This window comes from Chanos chanos, chromosome 13, assembly GCF_902362185.1.
Source record: "Chanos chanos chromosome 13, fChaCha1.1, whole genome shotgun sequence".
Lineage (NCBI taxonomy): Eukaryota > Metazoa > Chordata > Actinopteri > Gonorynchiformes > Chanidae > Chanos > Chanos chanos.
Genome location: NC_044507.1, coordinates 9,513,410 through 9,540,759, shown reverse-complemented (window position 1 = coordinate 9,540,759; position 27,350 = coordinate 9,513,410). Strand labels below are relative to the sequence as shown.

Here is a 27,350-nt window from a genome sequence, read left to right as displayed (position 1 = left end):
GGCTACTTTAGCACCGATGTAATCCTGGCTTTCTCCCGTGGAAAGGGAAGGGGAGTGAACGCTAGTTCTTGTCTGCTCACGCTATATCTACTGGTACTTGCAACGTCTATAACGAGACCGAGCAAATATTGGCAGTTCACTGACATCAGTTTCTGTGGCACTTCCAAAAGACCACAGAGAGGTACCTTAAATGTCCGTACATGGTAGTTCGTCAATATCTATCGAACCAAGTGGTGAAATCCAGAAGCTCCTGATCCTCAGAACTGAGGTGCTCGTAACTCCCTTCATCGGAGGAGTATGTCGAGTGCGGAGATTCTGGGTCTGCAGAATAACTGTTGGAAAGAGTTGGAGACGGGACACCGCACTGAAATGCTGCGGACACAGCATCGTGCTCATCTAAAAGCTGTTGGAGAGCACGAATGTACTCTACCGCTGAGCGTAAAGTTTCAACTTTGCTCATCTTCTTGTTGGCTGCTCCATTTGGTACATGCTGGCGCAGTGTCTGAAAGCCCATGTTCACCTGCTTCACCCTGTTTCTCTCTCGCTCGTTCCGTCTGGCTACCGCGACAGGCTGTTGTTGTGGGATGGTGTAGCCTAGACCGTTGAAGCTGAGCCGTCTTTTACAGCGCAGGAGCTCTGGCGAGCCAGAGCGCTGTCTTTTCAGCACTTTGGTCTTGCTTTCACTGGCTGTTGTGTTAGGGATAGCGCACTCTTGCGCCGGAGCGTGCAAGGTGATGGTGGCACGTCTCTCCGGGAGCCCATAAGGACATGCACCTTGTGACAGTTGAGTTGTTGTGATGGTGGTGCTTTCCATTTCGAGCTATTAATTAGACAAAAGTTGGACAAAGGATGCACAAAGGCACTCTCACATCAAGACAGAGAGGAAAAAATACACGAAATACACCGTCTCTTGTCCCTGGCAAGAACGTATGTGACTGAAATGTTCTTGAATCTTGGTCCAAACCTTAACTACCTCTGTAGCAGCGGTCGAAGTGATACAAACTTTGGCAGCACTCGGCTTTTTCAACACGCGTCCGACACCCCACCCCTCTGGAGTCGCACGCTTCTTTGGAAGACCCCGCCCCGCTGTGTGATTCTTCTGCTCACCGACTCCGCGAGCCAGGCGCGTGGCTCCAGGAGCTCAATAAACAATCCAACGCTTTCACAGCGCCAGGAGCACGCGCTGTGCTCATTTACATTCCAATATCTCCAACTAGAAAGCCCATTGGTGGATTCAAACGCCTTGCAAACGGGCGAAAAGAAAAGGAGAAAGGAAAATAAAAGAGAATAAAAAGCGAGTGGTTTGGTGCTTTGAGATGCCTTTGGAATTTGAGAATGTACCTCTGGCAAGACGTCAATTTATCAGTTCTTCCTCCCCCTTTCTCCTCTAGGTTTTTAAATCCAATCCCTAAACGCTCTCCTCTGGTATCCAAGTTACTGCGTCTTGGAAAAAAAACGTCAAGTGTGTGGGTAAGCGTGTATCTGCAGCATGTTTGTCCGCGAGGCATCTAATAAAAGCAAAGTTTATTGGAAACAAAGTTACAGATCGTTAGGTCTAATTTGAACACATTCAAGAACGGCTCTTGCAGTATTAAAAACTTATGAGGGTTACAAAGGGTTTCATTTGGGCGTAACACAAACTAAATTTAAGTGGCGAGTCTGCTTTACGCTCGAATGAGTAACCTGTAGCCAATAGAGGACTGTACCTGAGCACCTGCACTTTGTATATGTGTTTCAAACGTTCGTTATCGGGGATGTTCTATGTAATAGCCTACGAGGGAAATCTCAATGAATTTTTCACTACTTTAAACTTAAATAGACAATGGGCTACAGCGGTTTGGTCGTTTTATTTTCATCACTTCGTCTCTGACGGTATTTTCTTATCTAGAAGCCCGTGAAAAATACCACTAACTGCTCTGTGGAAATGCAATGTCTTCTAGACCAGTGGAAGCACTGCACCATCGAAACCCCAACTTTGGAACTTCGGCTACTTTGGCCAGTTAACAGGGGTAAACCACACAGAGACGCTCAAATCTATTTTGGTTCCATGAATCCCAGGGGAGCATTTTACAAAACTGTTGATCTGTGGCTTTGTTTTCCTTTTTAAACTCTGTCTCTTAAAATATGTCAGGTTAATTTTATACGAAAGGTTTTACCGTTTCATAAATATCCCCTGTCACAATTCCATACACGAACTAATAGATAGATGTCTAGCGGTCTCTAGTGGCAATTATTAAGTATCAGCATAGTACAGTGTTTCAAAGTGTCAAAGCAACGCACAAACGTATTTTGCCATACATTTCACTTAACAGGAAAATTCAGGGACGAGCTTTTTTTCTTAAAGTGAGCTAACTTTTTTTTAGCTTATTGATTTAGTGAGTGTAGCCTTAGAACGTCTACAGTTGCAACACTATCTGCAAACTTTACAAAACCTACAAAATCAACAACTGTAATTGATCATGATTATAATTAAAACGACTGCTTGATTGGGAAGAAAAGTTTGTTGTGCTAATAGCAATATATTTTCATTCCACGTATTTCTTCAGCAAAATTATTCCTAACATCAGCATAGTACTCAGAAGTTTTGGACCTCAATATTTCGATGCATGTACAACTTCAGTATCTCCTTAAGAATGATGGGACACCCAATTTATAACATTCACCTATCCAATGTTGATAAACCAATGGTTCAGTCACACATGCTATGAAATCTTCGTGGATTTTATGAAGGAAACAAATGTGCATGTAGGATTGAGTAGTCAATGTAGTGATCCACTGTGTCCAGCAGATGGCAATAACTGTTCAGGTTAATTTCGGTTATTCAACTGCCAAGCTCACTCTTGATTCTCTGTTGAAAACATGACCTTTGCACTGTAGAATATGACCTATAATACAAGTTGTATGACATGTCAACAAAGATTTGCAGGAATTCTAAGTTGTAAAATGTTTGTGTAAAATATCATAACATATATTACTGTTAGGTTGTGAACGATTGAAGATGAATGATGAAACTACAACTGCAAGTTAGATGAAACACGACTGAAATGGATTGGGGTAGGATGACCAATTAAAACACAATGAAAACACTACCACAGCAGGAATATTGTGAACTTCCGTGATACTGAGAGACCAACAAGTATGATTCTCTACTTAGTACAATAATGAAATCATGCATAATAAAGAGCTAAGGCTGTGTCCAGAGCAATGTAGTGCTTTGAATGTTATCATGAATAATTCAATAAAGAAGGAGAAAAGGAATCACTTGAACACAGAGCTATGCTGAATACACAGAGTAATGTGAATGTGCAGATATACTTGGGGGATTTCTGTTGAGGGTTTCCCCAAACAAGGTCTGTCTTTATGGCATTAATGACTTTAGTGATTACTCAAACAGTAATGGGAGATCGCCTTGAGCGGACAAAGATGGTTTTGATCTGCTGGGGGGGGGGGGGGGGGGGGGGGGCAGAAAAAACCCTTAATGAGTGCTGATGCATTACATAAAAAGCTGACAACTTCTAATCTCACACTGAAAATGTGAAACTTTTCAGCATAAACTTTTCTTAAAAATGAGAGTTTGTGAGAGACGGAGGGAGAAAAGGGATGTGAAAACATTACTAAAGTTGTTCCATATGAGAACCCTCAGACACCAGAGTGACATCAAAAATGCTGAGGGTAAAGAGGGGACTGGCTGCATATTTACAGAAGAGCACTTCCAATGAGCACAAAGAGAGAAGTAGGCAAACTGTATGAGAATCAGTTCCTTATTACAGATTTAATTAAAAGGAAAAAAAACAAACAAAAAAAAAAACAGGGTTCACACGTATGCTAAACAAACACTTGGATTCCTTATAATTGCCACGAAGCGTGAAGTCACATGGTCTTCATCTCATAACTGGTTTCAATTTGAACATTCAAGATTAAATGAACAAAGTAAGAATAATTTGGGGGGGGACTTCTTAAGGAGTCTGTGTTTCCCCCGAAAGACATGTAGGAAAGACACCTGCAGGACGATGTGCCTTTTTAATTCAGTCACACACGTTATATTTTCATAAAGACTGTAACGTACACAGTATTATTATAGACTAAATATGTTGTCCATCTAAATAATTATTGTTCTTAAGCATTCAGTGTTCCCAGTAATGCACAATGTCATTGCAGCATATCTCAGTGCAAAAAAACTCAATACTCAAGCTGCCTTTTAATAATATCAGGAAAGCAAACCCGGGCCATGTAAAAGATCCATTTGCTGTTGTTGTATTGGTAGGATCATGAAATGTTCTCTATGCATTATCCTTGCTTATAATTACTAATGAACATTCATTTTACAATTATGTATGGCTGATATATGGCCAGTTAGGACTGAATTTTGAAAAGTGATTGATTAAACAACTATGCTTGACCTGTTCAGATTTAATGGGTAACACTAACCTCTTTATCAACAACAGTTGATACGTTTAAGCGCATCAGAAGTAGCATGGTAACTGTAGCATGACTTTTTTTTCACCTTAAAGTAGAAGACAACATTTTATCCGATCCATAATTACAGGAGAGACAATTAACTAAACCTAACTGACTCAATAGTTTTGAAATGTGTTTGTGTCAAGTAAAATCTACTAAACCATCCTGTTTGGCCAGAATTACCTCACCTCGTCTAATGATAACAGCTACTAAGATTGCGCGCTCAATGTACTGAACCGTGGAGTTCCCAAATAGTTTTCTGGCAGATAGGAAATTTCCTGCTCAGCAGAATTCTTTGAATGCACTTTAATGTAAGAATGAGCAAACGACCAGTTAAAACGTCCTATAATCTAAATCCTTCTCTGTTGGTCAATTCTAATACCACCGTTTCCTCTTAAACATCATATTACACGTTCACTAAGGATTTCATATAATACATTTTGTATACTTGTGAATCATGGGGCCGACAGGTAGCTCAAAAAATAACAATGTGATTCTCCACACTGTCTGATTTCATCATGCTTTAAGTTATGATGATGCAACAACTTGATACTTGGCTTTCATTTCTAGCTTGTAATATCAAACCCCTCTCGCTCTCCCTCTGGCAAACAAACGTTAGCATTAAAGTACGACGTAACCGGATACGCCAAAATTGGAGCTAAAGTACCACCTCCCAGAAAGGCGCTTGATCTGACGTCACGTAAACCTATAAATTGGCTACGATTCCAATTTGCCGTCGAGAATAAGTTTGAGCCGATTAATGATGAGTTACGCAAGGAGTGACGTGTTGTCAACACAAAGGTAAAATATGCAATTTGCAGTATATTTCGGCACGCTGTCATACAAAAAACTGGCATGCATCTCCTTCATGGCACTAGTTGACGTATATTTATTAAACCTAAAAAATGTGTAAGTCAGCTGACAGCTTATGTGCGTTGCAGTTCTCTAGTTTTCAGTTATTTAGATTTCGAATACGATAGCCTAGCACAGTAATGGATACAGGTGAAGAATCGATTAGTTCAGTCATATAGTCATACAGTAAAGATAAAATCAGGTTATGGGATTCTGACGACAGGATATGACCGTAAACATAATCTGATTTTTCAGTGTAAAACCCCAGTTTGGTCAATGGCTGCTTGAGCAAGTTAAGAGTGGAGAATACGAAGGATTGTGCATGATCGGACCCGATACTTTTCGGATCCCATGGAAGCACAACTCCAGGAAGGACTGCGGCGACGGGGATAACAAAATATTTATGGTAAGTATAGAGTACTCCATTGTATGCTACACAGTTAGACGTTACCTTAGCTACGTTGTTGTATCAAGTTCATTGAAAAAAGCGAACTCTAATTTAAACAACTACTATGTCCATTTAAGGCATGGGCCATAGTAAGCGGTAAAATCCATGAATACCCTTCCGACAAGGCGAAGTGGAAGACCAATTTTCGCTGTGCCTTGGGAAGCCTCAAAAATCAATTCGAAATGATACATGATCACTCAAAGGATTCCGATGACCCTCATAAAGTCTACCGCATCATCCGGTCTGACTGTGAGTTAAAATCAAGCATGAGATTAATATGTGAATGTCATACTGATTTCTTTTTAGTCTGATGTAACCTCTAACATTCTTCTCTTCTCTTCTCTTCTCTTCTCTTCTCTTCTCTTCTCTTCTCTTAGTTTCAGCCAATGAAAGCCATAGTACAGAGGGTCCTCCAAATCAGTTCCCTCACCCTGAAAACATCTGTAACGTGACAGATTACCAATGGCAAAACATAGAGGTAGCAAAATGAAGTACTTTACTTCAGGTTCTAATGTGCGTATCAGAATAGATCACCAGATGGGTAGTCCAACCAGCAATAATAATAAAAAAACAGTGGGCTTTTCTTTTACTCCATATGGAAGTCCATAACTGTCTGTTATGTATAAGCACACAAGATCTGAAGCGGACATTTTACACTTAATTCAATATTCTTACTTTCATACAGGATAATTTACATAACTGCATGGACATGCTGGACCTAAATCAACAACACACAGGTAATTTATGTACTGTATGTGATATTATTGATCTTTCTTGTGTTGTTATGTTTAGATAGTATGAGACAGGAAACAGAGGTGTCCTCTAAAATAAACTAACATTATGGGATGCTCAGTTATATTTTCTTTCTCTTTCTTTCTGTTCTGTGAAGAAAATCAGCAATGGAGCTACGATGTTCTTTCAAACCAAGCATTGGCTCCTATACCAACTTTGTCTCAGCCTGGCCCACAGAACAACACACCAGTTCCAGTGGAGTCACCTTATGTATCAGGTATCTACAGGATGTAAATGGATTTTTCTTAATCTACTAGTCCACATAAACCATTTCTAATACATTATGTTTGATTTGGATGTGTTAGATTTACATTTAGAGAAACACGACAACAGATGTCTTTGAATGTACCTCTAAATTGTACATTTTTCCAAAGTTCACCCAGCCACACTGGAAAATGTTCTGCCTCAAATTTGGGACCTGGAGGTCACTATCTACTACAGGAAGACAGAGATGTTCAAGGCCACCCTCTCCAACCCACTGGTGCAGTTTCACTATCGATGTGACCCGTTAGAATTGAGAGGCCAATCTGTCTGCTTCCCCAGCACGCATAATCTCAAAGACCTCAAGCAGATCTACTACACTAACTGTATCCTGAATAGCATCCAGAGAGGCCTCCTGCTTGAGGTGGACCAATCAGGAATCTATGGCTTTCGTCAGGACAGGTGCAATGTCTTTGCCAGCACCAGAGACCCTGCTGATATCCAAAACCCTGAACCCTGGAAATTACAACAGAACTTTAAAGTTCAACTGCTCAGCTTTGAAAAATACTTAAAGGGTAAGTACACAAAACCTAACAATAACTTCACAATGTCTCATACTCCATCAAAATCCACCGGGCGATTCTGAATACTTAAATAATTTTTCATTTGGAAACATTATGATGGATGTAAATATAATGATTCATTCTGTCAAAGATCAAGTTGGTTTATTTTAGACATAGATATTGGTTCAAAAATCAAACTGTGATAATGATGCCATGAATTGTTGATCAGTGCAGCAGTTTCTGATCCAAAATCTTGCCTTTCTCTCAGATCTTAGGGACTTCAAAGAGAACAAGCGTGGATCTCCAGATTACACCATTCATTTGTGCTTTGGGCAGAAGTTACCTGATGAAGAGCCTCTGGACAAGAAACTTATTGTTGTAAAGGTAACACTATTTGTAACCCTCTTGTTTTACCTTGAATATGAAATATTACTATATGGTCAAATCACTTGACAGTTGTCACTCTATATGTTTACTCATGTAGTATCCCTTACCATAACTGTTTGCGTTTGGGATTGGCAAGCAAAGTCCTAGAACTATCTACCCTTGCCCTCTAATTCACGAATATTTCTCCAAGATGAAACAGTGTGAGGATCTTTTGAACTGACTTTTCTTCACTGCTTCACTGGCAGGTGGTGCCCCTGATTTGTCGTGAACTTCATGAGAGAGCCCAGATGGAGGGAGCATCCTCTCTACGTAATGACAACATCAGTCTTCAGATTTCACACAACAGCTTATTCGACCTCATCAATTCTACTTTCGGTCTACCAACTACTGATTGAATTCAGTGTACTGTCTCGCTTCACAAGGCTACTTGGTAAATGTAAATAGACTTTTGATTATGCATACCACTCTATAACTGAGGGAATGGCTTTTGTCAAAAATTAAAAATAATCTTTGTATAGGACTGTGCATCATTCTTATTGAGTATATATTTTAAGCAGAACAGCTGTGCAATTTGCAAAGTTAAATCTTTTAGGGTTTTGCGGGTGGGGAGGTGTTAAATATTAGTAATTGGATCAAGAACAAAGTTTTCATGAAACTTTTATATCTTGTTGAATTGTTATGTATCTTATCAAATCATATAAACAGGTAACATGTTGGGGGAGGGGGGGGGTAAATTGGTATTGTGCTTGAAGAATATTATTTTCTGAACCTTCAAATAATTTATATAAAATACTTAAGAACTTTAATCAGCGTCAACACTACTACCATGCAAGATCAATGGATTTTGAATATAACTGTCCACAACAACCCTAATGACCTCGGTGTATTCTACATAGAACTTAATAAATTGTTTATTTATCTTGTAAGTTGTTTCCAAAAGAGTCAAATTTAGCCATTTGTCAGCGAGTAAACTTCGAACAGAGAATGAGGAGTGTGATGAGTGAAGAATGGAGAAATGGTAACAACACACTCACTGTAAAATAAACAACCGTCAGGACAGTTAGTAGCAAAGACACCTTAATCATTGTTCCTAATTCCATGTAAATACATATCTAAAATGTTAAACTGTGCTGTTTAAGATAGTGCTCCATTCATCTTCTTATGAATTTTAAGTGCTCCATCCACTTGATTTCTGTTAAAATTCTCCTAATGTAAATAGAACAAAATTATATTTCAACATTATTTACTGTTCACAATGTTCAAACATTTTTAATTGTTATTATGTTTGGTGTCATAAAACACACAAGCTTTTAAGTGTCATTTTTGGGAAACCAGTAAATCTAGTTCAACCATCTGGCTGTACTCTGATGACCTTAATATTGTAATGCTTGACTGTTCACAAAGACATAATAGGGATTGTGCTTTGTGTAACAGTGTTCTCACATGCCTACACTGACAATGATCCTTGCACAATGAACAGGGATCCACAATCAAAGTTTTGTTTTGTTTTTTTTATTATTAAATAAGTGATTGAAGAAAAATATTTACAAAACAGCAGCGTGGAACCTCTGGTTCAGTTGTAATTAGATGCAGACAGCCTCTGTCATACAGCTGGTTACATCAAGCTGCCTTTGAAAATATGGAGATCTTGGACCAAAGGTGAAAGGGACTGGGTATTAAGTGTCACTTTGCCCTAATCTCCATTAAGAAAAAGAGAGAGATTTTTAAGTAAATTAATCACTGTTTAGACTCAGGATCTCAGCTACTTAATGTAAGGAAACTCTCAGCTTATGGGCCAGTGTTATCCTTAACTAAATGTCAAACTTGTTCTGCAAACTAGGAAAAGAAAAAAAAAATCATAATTACCATAATGACCAGAAATTATGCTGTCAAACCATCTGTCAATGGTAGATGATACAGTCTAGAAAAGATGGTTATTGCACAACCTTGAATACATAATTTGTACTACTAAGGAACTGAGCAACCACACATTGAGAATACCTGCACAGTGCATTGACACAGAATCCCAAATGTAATATGTACACACAAACTTGTTGGATGATTCAGTATCATCAGAGATTCAGTCATACCACAGACCAAGATCACAGCAGAGAATAACTGGCAAACACATGCACGCTAGGATTGCACTGTCAGAGAGACACATCCTCAAATACAAAACAGGAGATCAAGTGATTCTACATGAAAGATAAACTTACAGTGAATTAGAATGTATACATGTATGTGTCAATTAATGTCCCCGAGGTTGTTTTTGTTAAGTCGTATGCTTGTCCAAGACCCTGTCAACCTCAGCCTGAAACATTTGCATATTACAGTATTGGTGTCTGGTTACCAGATGAATGCGTACATCCTGATGATTCTTATTTTTACCTTTACATGTGATACTTGTGTCTTCACGAAGCCCCTCATCAACTATTTCTCCAGGCAAAGCCATACATACTTAGGGTGGCTGCCATGGCAGTAATATATGCTATGTTATTGACCTGGTATCATACACTAAAAAAAGACCTTGTAATTGAACATCTTTTGGTGGATAAGCCAAGCCGTCATCAAAAAATCTATAATCGAAAAACCCAGATCGGATCAAGAGAAGATAAAATTTAACTTGCATTTATGATACACAATTTATAACAACAGTATTCAAGTATTTTCAACATACCCCTACATCATGGGTACTTATGCACCATTGAGAAAAAAGGAAGGGTAGGGGTGAATTTCAAACATATTCATTTTACAAGAATAATCATGCAATACTTATCTTATATATTATGATATATACCATTATATATAAGACATCTCAAAGCCCTTATGTATTTACTTGAAGGGTAGCCATTCAAAAAGAGACCAACACATTAAAAAAAAAAAAAAACTGTCCTTTTTCAACAAAATAACTGAATTTGTTCCTGTTGCCCTTGTCAGCCAGGGGTCTCAATGTCTTTAGGGCAATCTGCCTCCTGGTTCTGTACATTGTCCTCTGGCCCCTTCCTGTGTTTCCTCGCATGTTTATACTTATCCACATATGCCTTTACCAAGTTAGCGACCTTCACTGGGTTGATCTCTCCACTTTTACTATGGCACACCTGGCAATCAAAAGAAAAACGAGAACATCAGGCAACTGCTATCAAAACAAATAAAAACTTAAGAGTGAAAGCAAAAAATCCCACTGATAAGAGAGTGCACAGGGAGATAGTGACAACATGGTATTGGGAGTCATAAAGTTCAAGTGATCCAGAACTGGTCGATGCCTTGACCTGAGGCCACAGAATTACCTTTTGAACAGCCTTACGTAAAATCTCCTTATACTCTTCCTTTGTGATGTCTCTTTTCTGATAGAAGGGCTTGATAGCCAATTTTACTTCCTCTATAGCCCGTTCCTGCATGTGGAGTTTCTTCATGTACTGTAAATGGAATTGTGCAACCATAAGTGATGCAATTATATAAACAGGCCTCAAACTGTCCCATGCATAAGTAGTCATCACAAATAGTGAAACTATTTTCAATATGTATGTGGTGCTTCTTTGTGTACTCTGGATTAAATTACCCAGGAAAATATGACGCATACAACGCAATTATACTACATAAAAGAACAGAGCACAAATATAGAAACTGACTGCAAAATTCCTACCACAGGAATTTCCAAGGACAAGAGGGAGCCATGTCCATGCCTACCTTATCTTTTTGGTGTGGATCCTGTAGAATCTTATCCCTATGGGCTCTGGATCCACCCTGATCTGAATCAGTCTTCTCCTCCAGGTCAGAATGATTGATGCTCGTGGGTGTGGTTGGGGTTACAGCAAATGCTGAGCCACCATCCTTAGGGTAAAGAGAATAACTTTATTCTGCTGATTACACATGCACACCCCTTACTGTTCTCAAATATTGATGTGAGGAAAATAAATACGCACACACACACATAAACACAAGCGCGCACACACACACATGTATGGATATACATATTTTGTATGTGTGTGTGTGTGTGTATGTATGTGCGTATTTATTTAAAAGCACAGTTTTAAAGTGTGATTCTAATATCTATGAACACACTTACACGCACACATGTATGTGTGTGTGTGTGTGTGTATATATATATATATATATGAGACTGTGTGTGCGTGCGTGTGTTAATAGATATTATAAACACACTTTAAAACTGTGCTTATATTATCTATACACATAGTTTTCAAGGTCTGAATGCTGAAAAATAACATGGTCATCGTGAGTCAATGTGCATAATCCTTCAAAGTAACCTTGAAGGATACATATCTACTCATATAGTGCACTGTTTTTTTATTATCAGCAATATGGTCACTCCTCAAATCATGAGTTTTCTCACAACTGATTTCCCCATGCAGCACTTTACTTTCATTTCTTCTGAAAGCCCTGCTCCAGTTATGGTTTCGGTCACATGATACGTCCTGCAATTTGCTTTGCCTGCACTGACAGTTCCCTGCTGACTCTGAGACCACAGCAATACAATGGACTTTCACCACCACCCTCTGGTCTATTCTGGAACTGCATGCAAAAAAGTCTTGAAAGGTTTTAAAACTTTCTCAAATCCATTTGACTAACACAACTGTGAGTGCTGATAACAAAGACAGACTTACTTGTTTGATTTGAATCTTGTATAAGGGAATTAAATCAAGAACCTTAGGAGATCCTTGCTAAGTGGGCACATAATACTGCTCTGAAAGTACCTGAAAAAGGTACTTTCTTTTCCAGAAACATTCAAAATATGATGCCTGATTGCTTAAATTCATTTAAGTAAGTTAAATAATATATTTTTTTGTAACTTTTTTTTTTATAAGTTACAACTACACCAGTTGAAATACAGGCAATTCTATCCATCCTTTTGTCCCCAACTGCAACATCAAAATCAGTCCAGAGTGAAAACTTTGATACTATGAATTGTAAGTCCCTGAAGTGCTATTAAGACTGACTCATTTAAAACGCACATTCCAAAATGCAAGCTTTGAGCATTCTGAACTAGTCTATTCTGTCCTTGATTCAGTCGTTCATGAAGGTAGCTGGCACTTCAAAAACAGCTGATACTGCACCTGGTTGGCGGTTTGTGTGGTGGAGACCGACTTTCGGGACCCTTCCTGCTTTAGTTTCAGCTTAAAGAGGGCAAGTTCTGAGACACAGAAGAAATACACGTGAGTAATGCGTTAAGACAGCAGCTGCCTTTAGTTTGTCATAGACAAATTATTTTTAAACAATTCACTACAGACAAAATGGTTTCAACTATGGTATATTTCTAAGACTTTGGGCTGAACTGCATTATTGCTCCACCATTACCGGCTGTAATTCATGTAGAGGGGTACTCTCACAGATCATTTACTTACTGCTGCTTTTTACTGGTTGTGGCCCCTCTGGCTCCTGCAAATTCCAAGTAACTCTCTTTCCCTGGGATTTAGACTTGGTACCACTTATGCTTATAGATTCTTTCTCCAGTTTTCCTCCACTTGGCTCCTCTTGTTTAAGAGACACAGAGTCAACTGTAACAACACCTGCTGTATTTGTTACTGTGCTCTCCTTCATTTCACTCTTGATGAAATCTAAGTTGTCAATCAAATAATCCACATTGATGTCTTCATCGTCTGAGGCCTCCACAGTTTCCTGCTTGATTATTGCTGTTGATGGAAGTGGTTCTATCTTCATAACCTTTTTTGAATCAGTGGACATTTGATTTGAGATATTCTTCTCCTGAAAACAGATTACTTGCTCAACACTCTGGCAAGCCTCCCTAGAGAGATCTTCATCAATAACAAGAGGACTATCACTGTAAGACAGCTGATCAGTCTCGTCAGGCCATATAGTCTCTATCTGAACTTTTTTTGGTTCTTGAACATTTTGATCTTCCTTTCTTTTCTCATCCTGCGAGCAGGTTGGAGTCTGTTCGGCATATTTAATTTTATCAATTTCTTGGGATGTTTTTGAGACATTTCCAAAGGGCACCTTCTCTTTCTTGATTTCTTCAAGCTGTTGTGGTTCTTTGGCCACATCCATACACCAATTTGTTTCTTTCTTAATTTCTTTGATTTGGCATGATGTGTTTAATGCACTGAGTGAAGAGTTACTCTCTTGCTTAATTGCTTCAGGTTCTTTGGATAATTCTACCGATATTGAAGGCTCTGGGGTGCCTATATCATAAGGCTCTGGCTCCTCTTTGATTGAAGAAATAGAAAGTATCCCTTCACATTCACTTTTGATTGCCTCACTCTTCACTATAGCCATCTCAAGTGAAGGGTCATTTTTATTTAAACCTACGTTGGACTCCTTTGATTCCTTGTTCGAATAATTTATAGATATACGAGAGTTTCTTTCTCTGTCATGAGAGCCATGTGATGTTCCCTCTTTTCTTTTGTCTCTGGATGGTGATCTGGATCTCTGCTTTTTTGATCTAGACTCATTTGCATCTTTTGATGATGATGATGATGAGGATTGATGCAATGACACTCGGTCTCTCTTCCTATCACTGGACCTAGACCTGGACCGTGAGCGAGACTGAGAGAGTCTTTTCTCTCTGGACTTGTGCCTTTCTCTACCTCTGCTATGGGTCCGCTCACTGCTCTCTTTTCTGCTCCTTCTCCTCCTGGAACCTTCCCGACTGCTAGAACGAGAATGCCTCCTCCTATCTTTCGAACGTGAGCGTCTCCTTTCTTTTGATCTTGAGCGAGTGTGTCTCCTGTTTTTTGATCTTGATCGGGATCGTCGTCTTTCTTTAGAGTGAGAACGAGATCGTCTTCGTTCCCTGGACCTAGAACGAGAGCTTCTTCTGTCTTTTGATCTGGAACGAGATCGCCTCTTGTCTTTCAGCTGTGAGCTTTTCATCTTCTTATGTGTCCTCTCTGGAAATTTGGAAGAAGGGCTCTGGGAGCGAGAGTGTGATCTCCTCTCCTTAGTGTGAGAGCGCTGAGTTACCTTTTCAGGTTCATTCTCTCTCTTAACAGCCTCAGAATTTCTGGGGACCGATGGGTAACCATCAGACGGATCAGTGATTTTGAAGGCTTGTTGCTGATCTTCTTGAAGATGCATGGTGGCACTACATTCATTTTTGTTCTCCGAAGAGCCATCCTCAGGCTCAGATTTTACTTCAGTCTTGATCTCCTTGTCACAATAATGGCTAGAGGGTGGGCTGGAGAAATCTTTTTTCTTTAGAGTGCTTTCAGGACCTCTACAGTGTTCAGTATCCGACACTGCCACGGGAGAGCCTTGTAAAAGGTGTGAACTAGAAGAATCCAATGTGAGCTGAAGATCTGATTCTTTTTTAATTTGACCAGATATCCCTGAGGTGTCTTCCCCTTCTGATGATTCTAGATCCATTGGTTCGGATTTAACCTGATCACCGTCAATTCCTCTATGTCCTGGGAGCCCAGAACTAGCATCCTGAACTGTGGGATTAGGTGCTTCACTTTCCAGTTCACTGTCAGAAGAGTTGGAATCTGATCCAGTAGGATTGAAAGGGTCATAAACCTCATTCTCTGATGGCTTTTTAGCCTTTGACCGCGATGCCAACAATATCTGCTTACTCCTATGATTCTTCTTTAAGATTTCATCTTGACTGAGCTCAGTAGAGTTACAGCTCATGCGTGAAACTCCAGGCGTAGCTAGTCGTCGTGTGTGCCACGAATTTCCACTGGCATTAATACGAAAACTCACAGTGGAAGATGAAGGTGATGGTTGATCATTAGACAGTGATCCAGATGGAGAAGCGGAGGAACTAGAAAAAGAAGAAGAGGGGCCAGGTCTATCAAAGCGCTGTCTCTGACTGCCCATTGTCTGCCCCTGCTGACTTGCACCTGCACTTTGCTGGTCAACAGTGTGTTGCCGGCTCCTATCTCCAGCCAGGCTATTAATAGAAGAGCCTGGAAGATTGTTCGTAGTATTGCCACTTCTGGCATCTGTATGGGCACTGGGCTCTCGCTTAATCTTTGGTATCCTTGGTAACACAGACACATCCACCCAGACCGGCTTGGGAGGTGGCTTTTTAGGCAGTGGATGGGGACTTGTGCTGTCCCTCCCTCTGTATTGAGATTCAAGTGTGCCATTTGTAACCCTGGTAGGAGCTTGGCCTCTTACTCCATTGACGCTCCAATGGCTGTGTCCATGGCCTAACACATTTGACGGGCTTGGTCTAGGTGGCAAAGGAGACTGCAAGCGCGGATGTGCTGGGGTAGGTTGCGGCAAGTGAGGGGGATGAGTAGGCAGATGTGAGGACGGTAGTGGTGCCGGAGGGGAGCATGAAGTCGATGAGTTCTGTGTTGAGGGCTGTCGGATCAAGGTACAGGAAGAGAGACCAGCCTCTCTGCTGGATTGAAAAACACTTGCTCCAGAGGCCGAGGTGCTCCCTGTTTCCCCTGAACTGGAGCTTGTCGACAGGCAGTTCCTTGGTGACGGTAAAGACACTGAAAATTACAAAAAAAAAAACAAATTAAGTCATAGCAGATGGGAGTATTGTTTCAGTGCTGATGACATAATTTATTATAACAGGGATAAGCAGTGCTTCAAGGTCATTCCATTGCAAGCTATCAGATGTGAAATACTGTACTTGCTCTTTCTTGACTTCATTTGTCGTCATTATGTTTGACTCCTGTGCAGGCACAATAGATGTTAATGTGCTTGACAGCTTGTTCTAACCAAGGACAGGGTAATTTTTTTTTACTCTCCAATACACAAAGATTCAAATAAATTGAACACAGATCTGTATACCAGAAACACACTGACCAGGTTTTGTGGCTTTCAGAGAGCCATCTCTGTTGATGACTACATCAGAGCTGTCCATCAGGAGCATGCTCTGGCCACTCAGGATACTGCCCAGTAGGTCAGGGACAGGGGCAGCCTCTGCCACTTCCTCTACCTGAGGGATACTGAGGCCTTGCCTGTAAAATCAGCACAAACACCAATGAGAAAGGTATCAGTTCACTGTCAAGTCTTTCATCCTTTTCAAGGAAGATTTACTTGAAAATTAGTGAGTGTGTGAAATGACCACTGTTCCTATTCATCTTCAAGGTCCTTCATTGGGCACTTAGCAGATCTGAATAGAAAATTCCAGATAAACAGTAGGTTATAAATTGATTGCATATAATCCAAGCTTGTGGTATTCCCAAAGTTAGTGTAAATATTTCCTGACCTATGAGCAGATGGAATATGTACCAATTGCTCAAACCACCTTGTCTATTATATAAACAATATTGTGTCCCAGTCAGCCTAGGCTGACTTCTCCAGAGGAAAAACTACCAATGGGCATGAAACTGAGGTGTTTACTGTAAGCTTGCGCCTTGATTTGGATCGGTAATGTCTGTTGTGATTAAATTGGTATAACTAGAATCATAATGAGGTAATTTATAATGGGTCATTTGAAAGTCCTAGTAATATCAAATTCACTCACTCACTCACTCATTTTCAAAGCCACTTGTCCTAATTAGGGTCACGGGGGGTGCTGGAGCCTATCCCAGCGTTCAGTTGCCAAGAGGCAGGGAAACACCCTGGACAGGTCGCCAGTTCATCACAGGACGGACACACAGACAAGCAAATTCACACCTACATAGTGTCTCCAATTTGCCTGACCCGCATGTCTTTGGACTGTGGAAGGAAACCGGAGCTCCCGGAGGACACACAGGCACACACGGGGAGAACGTGCAAACATGCAGGAATCGAAGCCAAGACCTTCTTGCTGTGAGGTGACAGCGCTACCCAATGCGCCACCGTGTGGCCTAATACCACACTGTACCCTATAAATCAGTCTGTTTTACACTGCATCTTAAGGTGACCCTTATGAAAATCCAGACAGTAATTTTTTGTCAAGATGCTGACAAAAACTGTATTAACGCCGAGGTCATGCAAGAGAAAATGACAACAACACACTCTGAAGAATGAGAGAGGAAGTAATGTGTTAGATGGTGTGAGCTAAATTCAGAGCCTAAAACAGTTTTATGAAGGGGTGCAGGTAGAGAGGAGCAGGTGTGTAATGGCTCTTCTCACAGGGGTAAAACTGTATAGTTGTTGTCCGTTACCTAGCAAGACCAGCAGGGATGGGCCTGGCCACGGGTTGGTGAGATCGAAGGGCAGACCGAGAAAGACCACGTCTCTTTTCATCCAGCAGAGATGATGGTGTATGAGCCTGCATCTCCTCCTCCCTAAGTTCAATTAAACCAAAAGTAGTTTGATGGCCCCCATTAGCCACACTCAATATTTTCAAATCAAGTGGAAGTGTCAACGATTCTTAACACTTTCAGTTAATATATAACTGTATAACTGAATGATATCATATACTACAAAAGGAAGTGGTGGAATAGCGACCAAAATCAGTCAAAACGCCTTGAGATTAAACTTTTTTCATGGCCTCTTTGTGTCTTACCCATCCTCAAAAGGGTCAAGGTCAAAGGGGTCGCCATAAACAGAAAGCGAAGCAGCTCCAATGTCCACCCGCATGCTGCCTAAGGTGTGTTCAGTGGGGCGGAATACAGAAGGAAGGGATGATCCTCGCTTGGGTTTCTTGATGCCAAGACTCTTTGCAATGCGGCTACGAGATGATGATTCCTTCTTCAAAACCTGAAAACAGAAGGAAACGTCCCATAAAATGTCCATCACGTGACTTCAACTGACAAAAGACAGACAAAATAGTGTTTCTTTTACATTTAAAAAATGTGGATGGGGTTGGTGAACATGACCCACAGATGCCGTGTGGGTTGATTCACTTAAAAAATCCTCACCAATTTCCTTCTGGATTTCCCCCTTTTCACTCTTCGTTTCCGTCTCTTCACTCCTGTGGCAGCTGTTTTGGCCCCAGCAGAAGACGAGGACTTAGCTTTGCTTTTCCTTTTTTTAACTGCCCCAAAACCATTGAGGTATATTAGTGCCAAGCAAAATTGCACCCTCATTACAAGAGTAACATGGATGCTAAAACCCATTGATTAACATAAGCTCTGATGGTCACTAGTAGCCTCACCTGTCCTTCTTCTTCTGCGGGATCTGGAACGTGGCGTCAGATCACGCACATACACAGCTGTGTTCAGTCCTGCAACGACTGCATTAATGGTTTCATCTAGCCAGGTGTTCTGCATCAGATACCTTGGAGCGATCTGTCACACAGGAGCAACCAACATCACCCTTAAGAGCCAAGGAGTGCTGAATGGAGTTTAAGTATTCAGAGGAAAAAAGGCATAAAACAGTATCAATTAAAGCAAATGCCCACCATTTTGTTTTGACAAATATTTCATGATTTTGAAAAGTTTAATGCAGTTTTGCCTTGACATTAGCTGCACAGATTCATTATGTCAATGACACTGCAATAGAAATCCCAAACAATCTGTTTGTCAGGATGAGCATCTATCACACAGGTAAGAGAAGGGAGGCCAAGGCTCATACAAACCACTCAGAAAAGCCAGAAACACAGCTATGTATTTCAAAATGATCAACAAAATCTTAGGCATAAAAACTCATGAAATTCTTCAAAAATGGTGGACTGTTGCTTTATGTGGAATTGTTTGAAGCGATAACTTTTTTTGTGGTGATGCAAAAATTCTCATGCTCAGGGAAACTGCTAAATAGTGCAGTCATTTCCTTTTGCACTGACACTATCACAGTCTTCCTGAACTTCCTCAACATCTGTCTCTGCCTTTTTTTGATGAGAGCTTAATAACTGTAACATTAATAAAACAGTTATTTCAAGAACTGCAAACAAAGAATTAGTGTCTGCATCAGAAATTCACACTGGATTTTCAGTCAACCACCCATTTGTTAATATCAAACAAACTCCAGCCAGCACTAAAAATAACCCTCATTATCATTAATTCTCGTAACACTTTACTTGGATAGTCCACCCTCAAGAGGTTTACAGGGAATTTGTAACAGTTCAACATGTTGAATAAGCTGCAGCTTAGTTGAGATTCAACCATTTGTGTATACATCGTTGAACATGAGAATGTTCAACAAGATTAACGATATGGTTTTCTAATTGTTTGTTGAATAAGTGTACATACATTAGTCTGCTGAACATTTGTACAGCATAGGTTGACCCTAACCCTAGCCGTAGTTGAAATTAAAATAAATTGTACTGAAAATATGTAGGTATGTTCTTGAATCATCACATGTACTCTATAAACCCTCTGTAGGTGGCCTATCCAAGTAAAGTGTAACCTCAATTCTTTAGCCACTCATAATGTTTGTCTTGAAAATGAGCCTGCAGAGAAACCTGGAGGATTAAGCAAGCAAAAGCATCATGCAAACCTGTGCATTGCGTGCCTGTGTGATGCGGTGTCTGTTGACACTGGCTCGGACCCTCTCGCTTTGCTGAGTTCTGGCGATGGCCCGGGTGGGGCGGGATGGGCGTGGCTGGGAATGGCTTGTGGTGGGAAGAGCTTCGTCTGCACCAGAACCAACCCCTGAAAGAACACTTTCAAACATCTTAAAAGCGCTTGGAAAAAATTAACCAGCGACAAGAGTTTTTCTTGTGTAGAGTTAGTAGATGAAGTGTGATTCCCATGATCATTTTACCTGTGTTACGGTTGTTGGCTGCACATTCTGGACAGAACCATTCCTCCACAGGTACAGAGTCCAAGGGTGGTGTCAGACACTCCATGTGGTACCTTCCGACATAAAATAGAAAGAAAAAGGGTTTTGTACCGAATAACTCCAACCACCTGTATTATTTCAGCAAAAAAAGCAACAACATGATTTCTCACCCTGCATCACAACCGTCACACAGCAAGAGGCGGTCTTCTCGGTCACTTCCTCCACACACCTCACAACTGGTCTGCTCTAAATCAATGTCCACCTGCTCCTCCTGACCTGCTTTAACTGGCTTCTGAACTGCAATCTAAATTTAGACAAAACCAAACAACAGTTCCTGAAGTGACAGCGAGGTTTCCATTTCAAAAATAACAAATCTCAAGTCATTCAAAGAAAGTGGTTACCACCCCACAACATACACCCATCTCTAAAATAAAAGAAAAAGGATCAGTGATAAAAGTGCCACTCACCATTTTCTTGACTTTCCCACCATAACATTTTCTTAGACAGATGTTTTTGAAGGCTATCCGATCCACAGGACAGGAGTTTGCATTCTGAGAAGAAGTGGTAGGAGAGGAGAGAAAGCTTGAGATCATTTTACCAATTACTTGTGCATGTACTGTATACTATAATAGTACAAAGTAATAAATGATTACAATTAATGTACATCAGTGTACATCAAAATACCCTAGGTCTTGAAAGACAAGCTACAAAGTTAATGTAATTTTTTTTTTTATTAAAACGAACCAAAAAACAGGGCTGTGTCACCAGTGCAGTTTTTAAACTGACTTGAATCACTGCAGATTCTTCAAAATGTTATTGGTTTAAAAGAGCATTTTGTTAGAATGGGACTTCTGGGTTAGATCTACATACAAAATGCACACAACAAACACCATTTATCATGAGCCAAATTTGCATTAGTTTTTTGTGTAAAATGTATATGATGTCAAAACACTTCTAAACTCAGGGTTGTAACCAAAACTATTTTGCACGGGACAACATCGCACAATACTGAAGCACACTGTAACATCTATTTGATTTTATACTGTAAAATGTGGTCACCTTTCACTGCATCTCATTGTTCACTTGGATACCTCAGTCAGCTAAGGTTGAAATATATCCTCTTGAATGGAAGTGTGAAATACACACACACACACACGTTGCTGTAGCATCTCATGAAACCTGTAAAATCTCTTAAGTCTAAGATGAAAGTCCACAGAGTCTCTTGATAGTGAGATGCTCACCTTTGACCACTCCATAATGCAGTCAAGACAGAAGTAGTGTTCACAGCTTTCGGGTGTTGCTACTGCTTGCTCGTGGAAGGAGTTCAGGCAAATGGGGCATTTCTCTGAGTCCTCGTCAGAGCTCAGATCTGCCAGGTCAGCGGCCACACCCCCTACAGCACCCTCCAGGCCTTTCTCACCTTCTTCATCTGAAGAACAAGCAAATATAAAAGGTGGAAGTAAACAGAGTACGACAACACACTTGGTGTATGTCTGCCAACAAATAACTGGTTTGTCTAGTTGCATTCACTTCAAGTATTGAGATTATGTGAGCACAATCAATGCAAAACTCATGGATTGTAGTGGTGTAAACAGCAACTTTTGGTTGCCTCTGGGTACCAGCTGAGCAACATGCAATGTATGGTCAGGAGTCCTACAGACATAACTGATCGCATTCCCCTGGGTGGCTGAGATATGATACACGGTTCAATACAAACACTTTCTCGTTGCTTTGACATATTTGCATAAGTAACTGACCATTCCAGATTGAAAGAAGTCTATGAAAATATTAATCATTCTTAAGTCCTCATGTAACAAATCTTATTAATCATAAAATGCAGCCCTTTACACTTTCCACAGGAACATAAAACACTTGGTTTCTCAGCTGACGTTTCAGGGAAAAAATGGGCAAGTGCAAGAAAAACATTAAGATCATGCTAGTTCTCACGTTCACTACCATCTTCCTCCTCCTCTCCCTCCTCATCCTCCTCTTCATCAGGGTTGTCCTCATCCTCTTCCTCACTGTCAGACTCTCCATCTTCAAATTCCTCCCCATCCTCTGAGTTGTCTTCTGAAAAGCAACAGCCCATAAGGAAGATGAAACATGCACCATAATTACACTTCTACATCATGTTATGGTTCATCTTTAACTCAAAAGAAATGGACAAAATATTTAGAGGGCATGTACAGGGAACCTGAACGCGTGCTCCAGCAACAAACTCAAACCAGCAAAGCTTTTGTTTTTTCCTTAAATAACAATGTCTGTGACACCCTCTTGGAAACATTAAAGAACTAATGAGACTGTGGATGCTGCAATTAAAATTTGGGAAAATTCTCCGTATGGAAAAAAAGTATAATACAATTTATCTTGTACTATAATATTATGCATTTGATAATCATAATAACTCGAAGTACACTAACCTTCATCTGAGAGGATGGAGGATGCCGGTCTTTTGCCCTTTCCGTGAGATGCATTCCTCTTAATTAACTCATCCTGACTGTCCTCTTCATCCATGGTTGAACATCACAAACTCACCAATACAGACTGAACCTATTTCTTAGTATTTCGGCACTGGGAATAACCTATTTAAAAGAAAAAAGTAAACACCATCAAGAGTCACAAAGAGACAGGTGCATTTATGTACTCTATAGTGTTTGTTATCTTCGTAATTAAAATACTAACATTTTCTTTCCATTTCCTATCCAGCACATGCAAGGAGAAAACCCCTCAAGACGATGTAGTTACACACAAACTAAACAAAATACGAACTAATGGTACATAACGACGCCTCAGCTGTTAGTTTTCACTAACGGCCATAGCTGATACAGTAAGGGCACTCCGTAGTGTTCCCACATCGTCTGTCATCAGGGCCACTTCTTCTGCTATACTGACAACTGAGAACATTTAACGACTTCACAGATAATAAGACTTTCAAACTCAACAAACAGTAATATACACACATACATAAACCTTTTTCCTAAACTGGACTACCCGGTAAGTCATCTCTAAGGATGTTCCCAGCAACAGTGAATGACACATGACATAAAACATTTTGCTTTTCAACCACCAAATTTAAGCGATTGATTCCTTGCAAACGTATAGTTCAAATGACGTTAAACTAACGTTCACCAACCATGTAACTGACTGTTCGTTAGCAATGGTCTCCTTACAGAACGTCCTGTGTTGTGGACCTGAGATATGGCACACGATATGGCTATTTTGCTAGCTAGTTAGCTACAAATATTAGCATTTCTAAGCGAGCAATTGTTTTGTCAATAAAGACATTACCAGACCTTGTGTCCAACTGACGTAGAAGCAGTCCTGTCATGTTAGTTTGCAAATATCCTGGCAAATATTCAGTAACTATGACAAACTGTTGCTGTGGCTAACTGGCAAACTGGTGGTTAGTTAGCATATGGCTATAGTGAGCATGGTTGTTATGCCTGTGACTTCAGTCTAATTTTAACTTATCAGCTACACTTGCAATCATTTACGGATAGGATTTTGTAGGTAAAATGTCCGTCCCAAAACATTTCTAGCTGTTGATTTCTGTTTCATTTTAAATATTCTACTCATTGTAAATGTAGAGAGTGCACCTACCCTAGATGGTTGTGAAAGACATTATTTGTATTTTGAGGTCCACACGGTTTGCGCGTTGAGTGACGCTGCCGGCTGGAGATAGAGACGGAAATGGCCGAACGCACTCAACTCATTGAAACCCTCTTAAGGGTACAGTGTAACTTTTTGTGCAGTTTGTTTCATCTAAATGCATTTCCTTCGTGTTATTTACAAAACGCCACGGGAACTACCTCTATTGACAGATGTAAATACTCCTTGCCTACTCTATACTATGTACACATGTGAAAACCCGAGTTTACTCAACTACACAATAAAGGTATCTCTGGCCCTCTAGAGGTAAGTATCTGAACTGGTTCTGTGTTTCTGAAAATAGCTGGACCTAATGTACATCAATCACACCGAACGACAACATTTTGGAGGGAATTTAGCTTGCGACAGTGGAACTTAAACTTAGATACCTTCACGTCGAGGATAATGTGTTTCTGCGCATTTATTGTGAATCACTTTTAGGCAGTGCAAATAAAAACATATAACGAACAGCAGGTCACAACAAATCAAGAACAATTTGTACAGTATATAATACATGTGAATGCATCGTGTGTGTGTGTGTGTGTGTATGATATATCATATCATACATTTCGCGAGCGTGCGTACGTGTGCGTGTATATAGTTTGTGTGTGTGTGTGTGACAGAGAGTGTGTTACTTTTACACATATGTACACGTACATTCAGTATAGGTATGTAATACTTTCATATATTTTCATGAATTTAGATGATATAAAATGCACGTGTAGGTATGTTTGTCTTCTCCTGTTACTGCATTCAAGCGACTGACAAACAATAAGTAACTCGATAATAATTCAGTCAATAATAATAATAATAATAATAATAATAATAATAATAACTCAAACATCTCTCTCTCTCTCTCTCTCTCTCTCGCTTTCTCTCTCTCTCTCTCTCTCTCTCTCTCTCTCTCTACTGTCATGCTGCATCCCTGGTACGTGCACATCCACACTAGCCTCATGGCAACGCTGTACACAAGCGGACAGAGTCCAACCACTTCGCAGTCCGCGGGTAGGGGGTTCTTTCTTGACTAGGCTTATATTTTTTAACCTTCGCAACCCATTAGTGATGTTACATCGACTTCCCGTTGTGTAAGTGTGAAGAAATCTTAACGTGGGTGAAAGTCACAGAAATATCTCTACTCAAAGGAAATAGATGACGCGAGAATGGTTCATTCCCAAAGTAAGACGTGCAAAAACGAACGCACCGCACCCCAACTATAACTCAGGAAAAATCCACCAAACCTATTGGTGGAACTAATCACACCCCCAAGCGTTGTAATACGGCAGTTTGTCCCCATAGGCGGGCTCTCTTTTGAGAATTGGGCTTTCTACTGGTCAAAAATGTTGCCAGTAAAAAATTATTTGCATAAGCAGGTCAGGTTGTAGGTGCAGGGGAGTGGGCTGGGTTGGGATAGCGCAAGTGAACTGGTGAACTTCTCTGCTGGTGTTCTGAACCATTCTTAAAATCTCACTTTATTAAGAAATTTGTTTATTTCTTGAGAAAACACTCATGTTCTTGCAAATGTGCGTGTGTCATAGTCCTCGTGATAAAGAGATTTGTTTTTCCTCAAGCTTTATTGATTTTGGGAAGAAAACTTGATGGGTAAGTACCTCGAGCTTAGAATCGAAAATAAGAGTTTTATTCAATATAATTTATATTAATCCAAATTATATAAACACGTGCTGGTAGATGGTGCTTTCACCTTGCTTTGCAATATGATCATTTAAATGTAACGCATATTTATGTTTTTATCAGCTAAATTTAGAGCCATATAAATATTTCACAGCAGAAATGTAGCCCATTTTATTTATGGATTCAGATGAGGCAGATAAAGGATAAATGCCTTCTTGTTTAGAGAAAACAATGTGTTGTCATGAAGTGAGTTATTCATTGATTTTTGAGTGTATGTGAAAGCCATTTTACTGCATGAAATTAGATTCAGAAGGTACAAGCATACTATTTAAATTTATGTCTGTTCTGACACGTGGATTTTCAAGATTGTCCTGTTCATTTAGCGATATGCTGGTGACAGTGATAATTTCTGATTTAAAAATTGACACTGTTACCCTGAATGCCACAGTTTTTCATCGGTATGTTAATTCGGGACGCATCTTTTGGACGCATTTCTTAAAAATACAGATTTCTGAGAGCAGGTAAGCCACTGACTAACGCACATTGCGCCTATTCTCTATTCCACTGTGCGTGTGACAGCGGCTAACCAGCTTTTGGATATTTCTCCCTTTACCACAGTGATGGGAAAGTCCGGTATGTGACTATAGGAGTATAACTTGTTTGGGAAAACTCAAACGCTTGAAAATACTCATATGTTTGCAAGATACATCTTTAGAACTCCCCTGGTTGCGTTCTCTAGAACCGTACGGAAAGAACTAGGGACTGTAACAGGCTTCATAGTGAGTGCCCATAAAGGTTAACGCGACAGTTTCTTGTTCCTTGTCAAAGTAAATAAAGTTACATAATATGGATATAAACTTAATTATGTGTATGATATTAATTATAACCTTTATTGTACTACCTAAATGAATGGTTTATGTGTTACAGTCCCTGCATGTTTTCTTAATTTAAGTTGGAACCTGTAGACCAATCTAGTGTTGATATAGCAGCAGTAGGCCGCACATGTCCCCCAATTTATATTTTGTTTTGCTCATTTGAATAAAAGTATTGAAAATCTTATGAACTTGACATGCATGGATAAATGGATTGCATTTGCTGTGAGACAAATTTTAAACTCTCTCACAAATAATTTGGTAAGAAACATATTGCAAATGTATGATACTCATTTATGTTTTGAAAATGTATGAATTGCTTTATAGTTACAAATGTTCAGATTTCCCTGTTTATGATATATTCTAAATTCATTCTTAAACTGTGCATGTAATGACACTTTGAAAAAAAATGCCACCCTTGACAAAACTCGTACCCTTTATAACATGTCCTCTCGTATGTGATGTTAGTGTCCTGAAAGTCAGATTGTGCGTGGGTGAGGGTGTGCCCTCAGAGGTGCTTATATAAATGGCACTGTTCCACAAAAAGGAATTAAGGACTTGCTACATTTAATTAAAATACAGTTGAACTATCTACCCCTCTAGTGTGATAATGCCCCACAGTATATAGGGTAGTGGTAGATCTCTTGTTTTTTTTGTTTTGTTTTGTTTTTTTCATTTTGTTTGTGTTGTGTTGTTTTGTTTTGTTTTGTTTTGTGAGGACATTTCCATTATAAAGGAGCACCTTCTCTTGACTGTGTCTACTTATTGGAACATCTTCAGCCACAAACCTATGACGTAGCACAAGCTGTTTGTTACACAGGATTTACAGACTAGTACTATAACCACGCTGCCTCTCAGACATCCAAGGGTTCAAGGCTTAGCTTATCCCAGCCACGACAGACATTCCCTGATCTTATCATTATAATCCAATTTCACATAATTAATCTTGATATCAAAACTGCCTTGCCT

At 39.9% G+C, this 27,350-nt stretch overlaps 3 protein-coding genes across 3 annotated transcripts; 1 reads left to right on the top strand and 2 right to left on the bottom strand.

The window, feature by feature from the left end:
* Positions 1–211: 211 nt before the first annotated feature.
* LOC115826189 (achaete-scute homolog 1b-like) lies at positions 212–814 on the bottom strand. Its single transcript, XM_030789918.1, has one exon. It carries the CDS (start codon positions 812–814, stop codon positions 212–214), a length of 603 nt encoding a protein of 200 aa, XP_030645778.1.
* Positions 815–5,223: 4,409 nt separating this feature from the next.
* Positions 5,224–9,045, top strand: irf7 (interferon regulatory factor 7). Its single transcript, XM_030789917.1, has 9 exons — positions 5,224–5,259; positions 5,566–5,716; positions 5,836–6,007; positions 6,136–6,236; positions 6,444–6,495; positions 6,648–6,767; positions 6,925–7,326; positions 7,583–7,698; positions 7,947–9,045. The coding sequence occupies exons 2-9, from the start codon at positions 5,633–5,635 to the stop codon at positions 8,094–8,096; spliced, it is 1,197 nt and encodes a 398-aa protein (XP_030645777.1). The 5' UTR covers positions 5,224–5,259; positions 5,566–5,632; the 3' UTR covers positions 8,097–9,045.
* Positions 9,046–10,634: 1,589 nt separating this feature from the next.
* On the bottom strand, positions 10,635–23,862 carry phrf1 (PHD and ring finger domains 1). Its single transcript, XM_030790674.1, has 18 exons — positions 23,833–23,862; positions 22,653–22,814; positions 22,180–22,302; positions 21,474–21,661; positions 20,700–20,783; positions 20,403–20,536; positions 20,215–20,306; positions 19,948–20,102; positions 18,668–18,800; positions 18,432–18,547; positions 18,077–18,270; positions 17,733–17,855; positions 16,444–16,598; positions 13,062–16,124; positions 12,774–12,850; positions 11,389–11,532; positions 10,989–11,117; positions 10,635–10,799 (listed from the first exon to the last, which is right to left on the bottom strand). Exons 2-18 carry the CDS (start codon positions 22,744–22,746, stop codon positions 10,635–10,637), a joined length of 5,169 nt encoding a protein of 1,722 aa, XP_030646534.1. The 5' UTR covers positions 22,747–22,814; positions 23,833–23,862.
* Between the last annotated feature and the right edge of the window lie 3,488 nt (positions 23,863–27,350).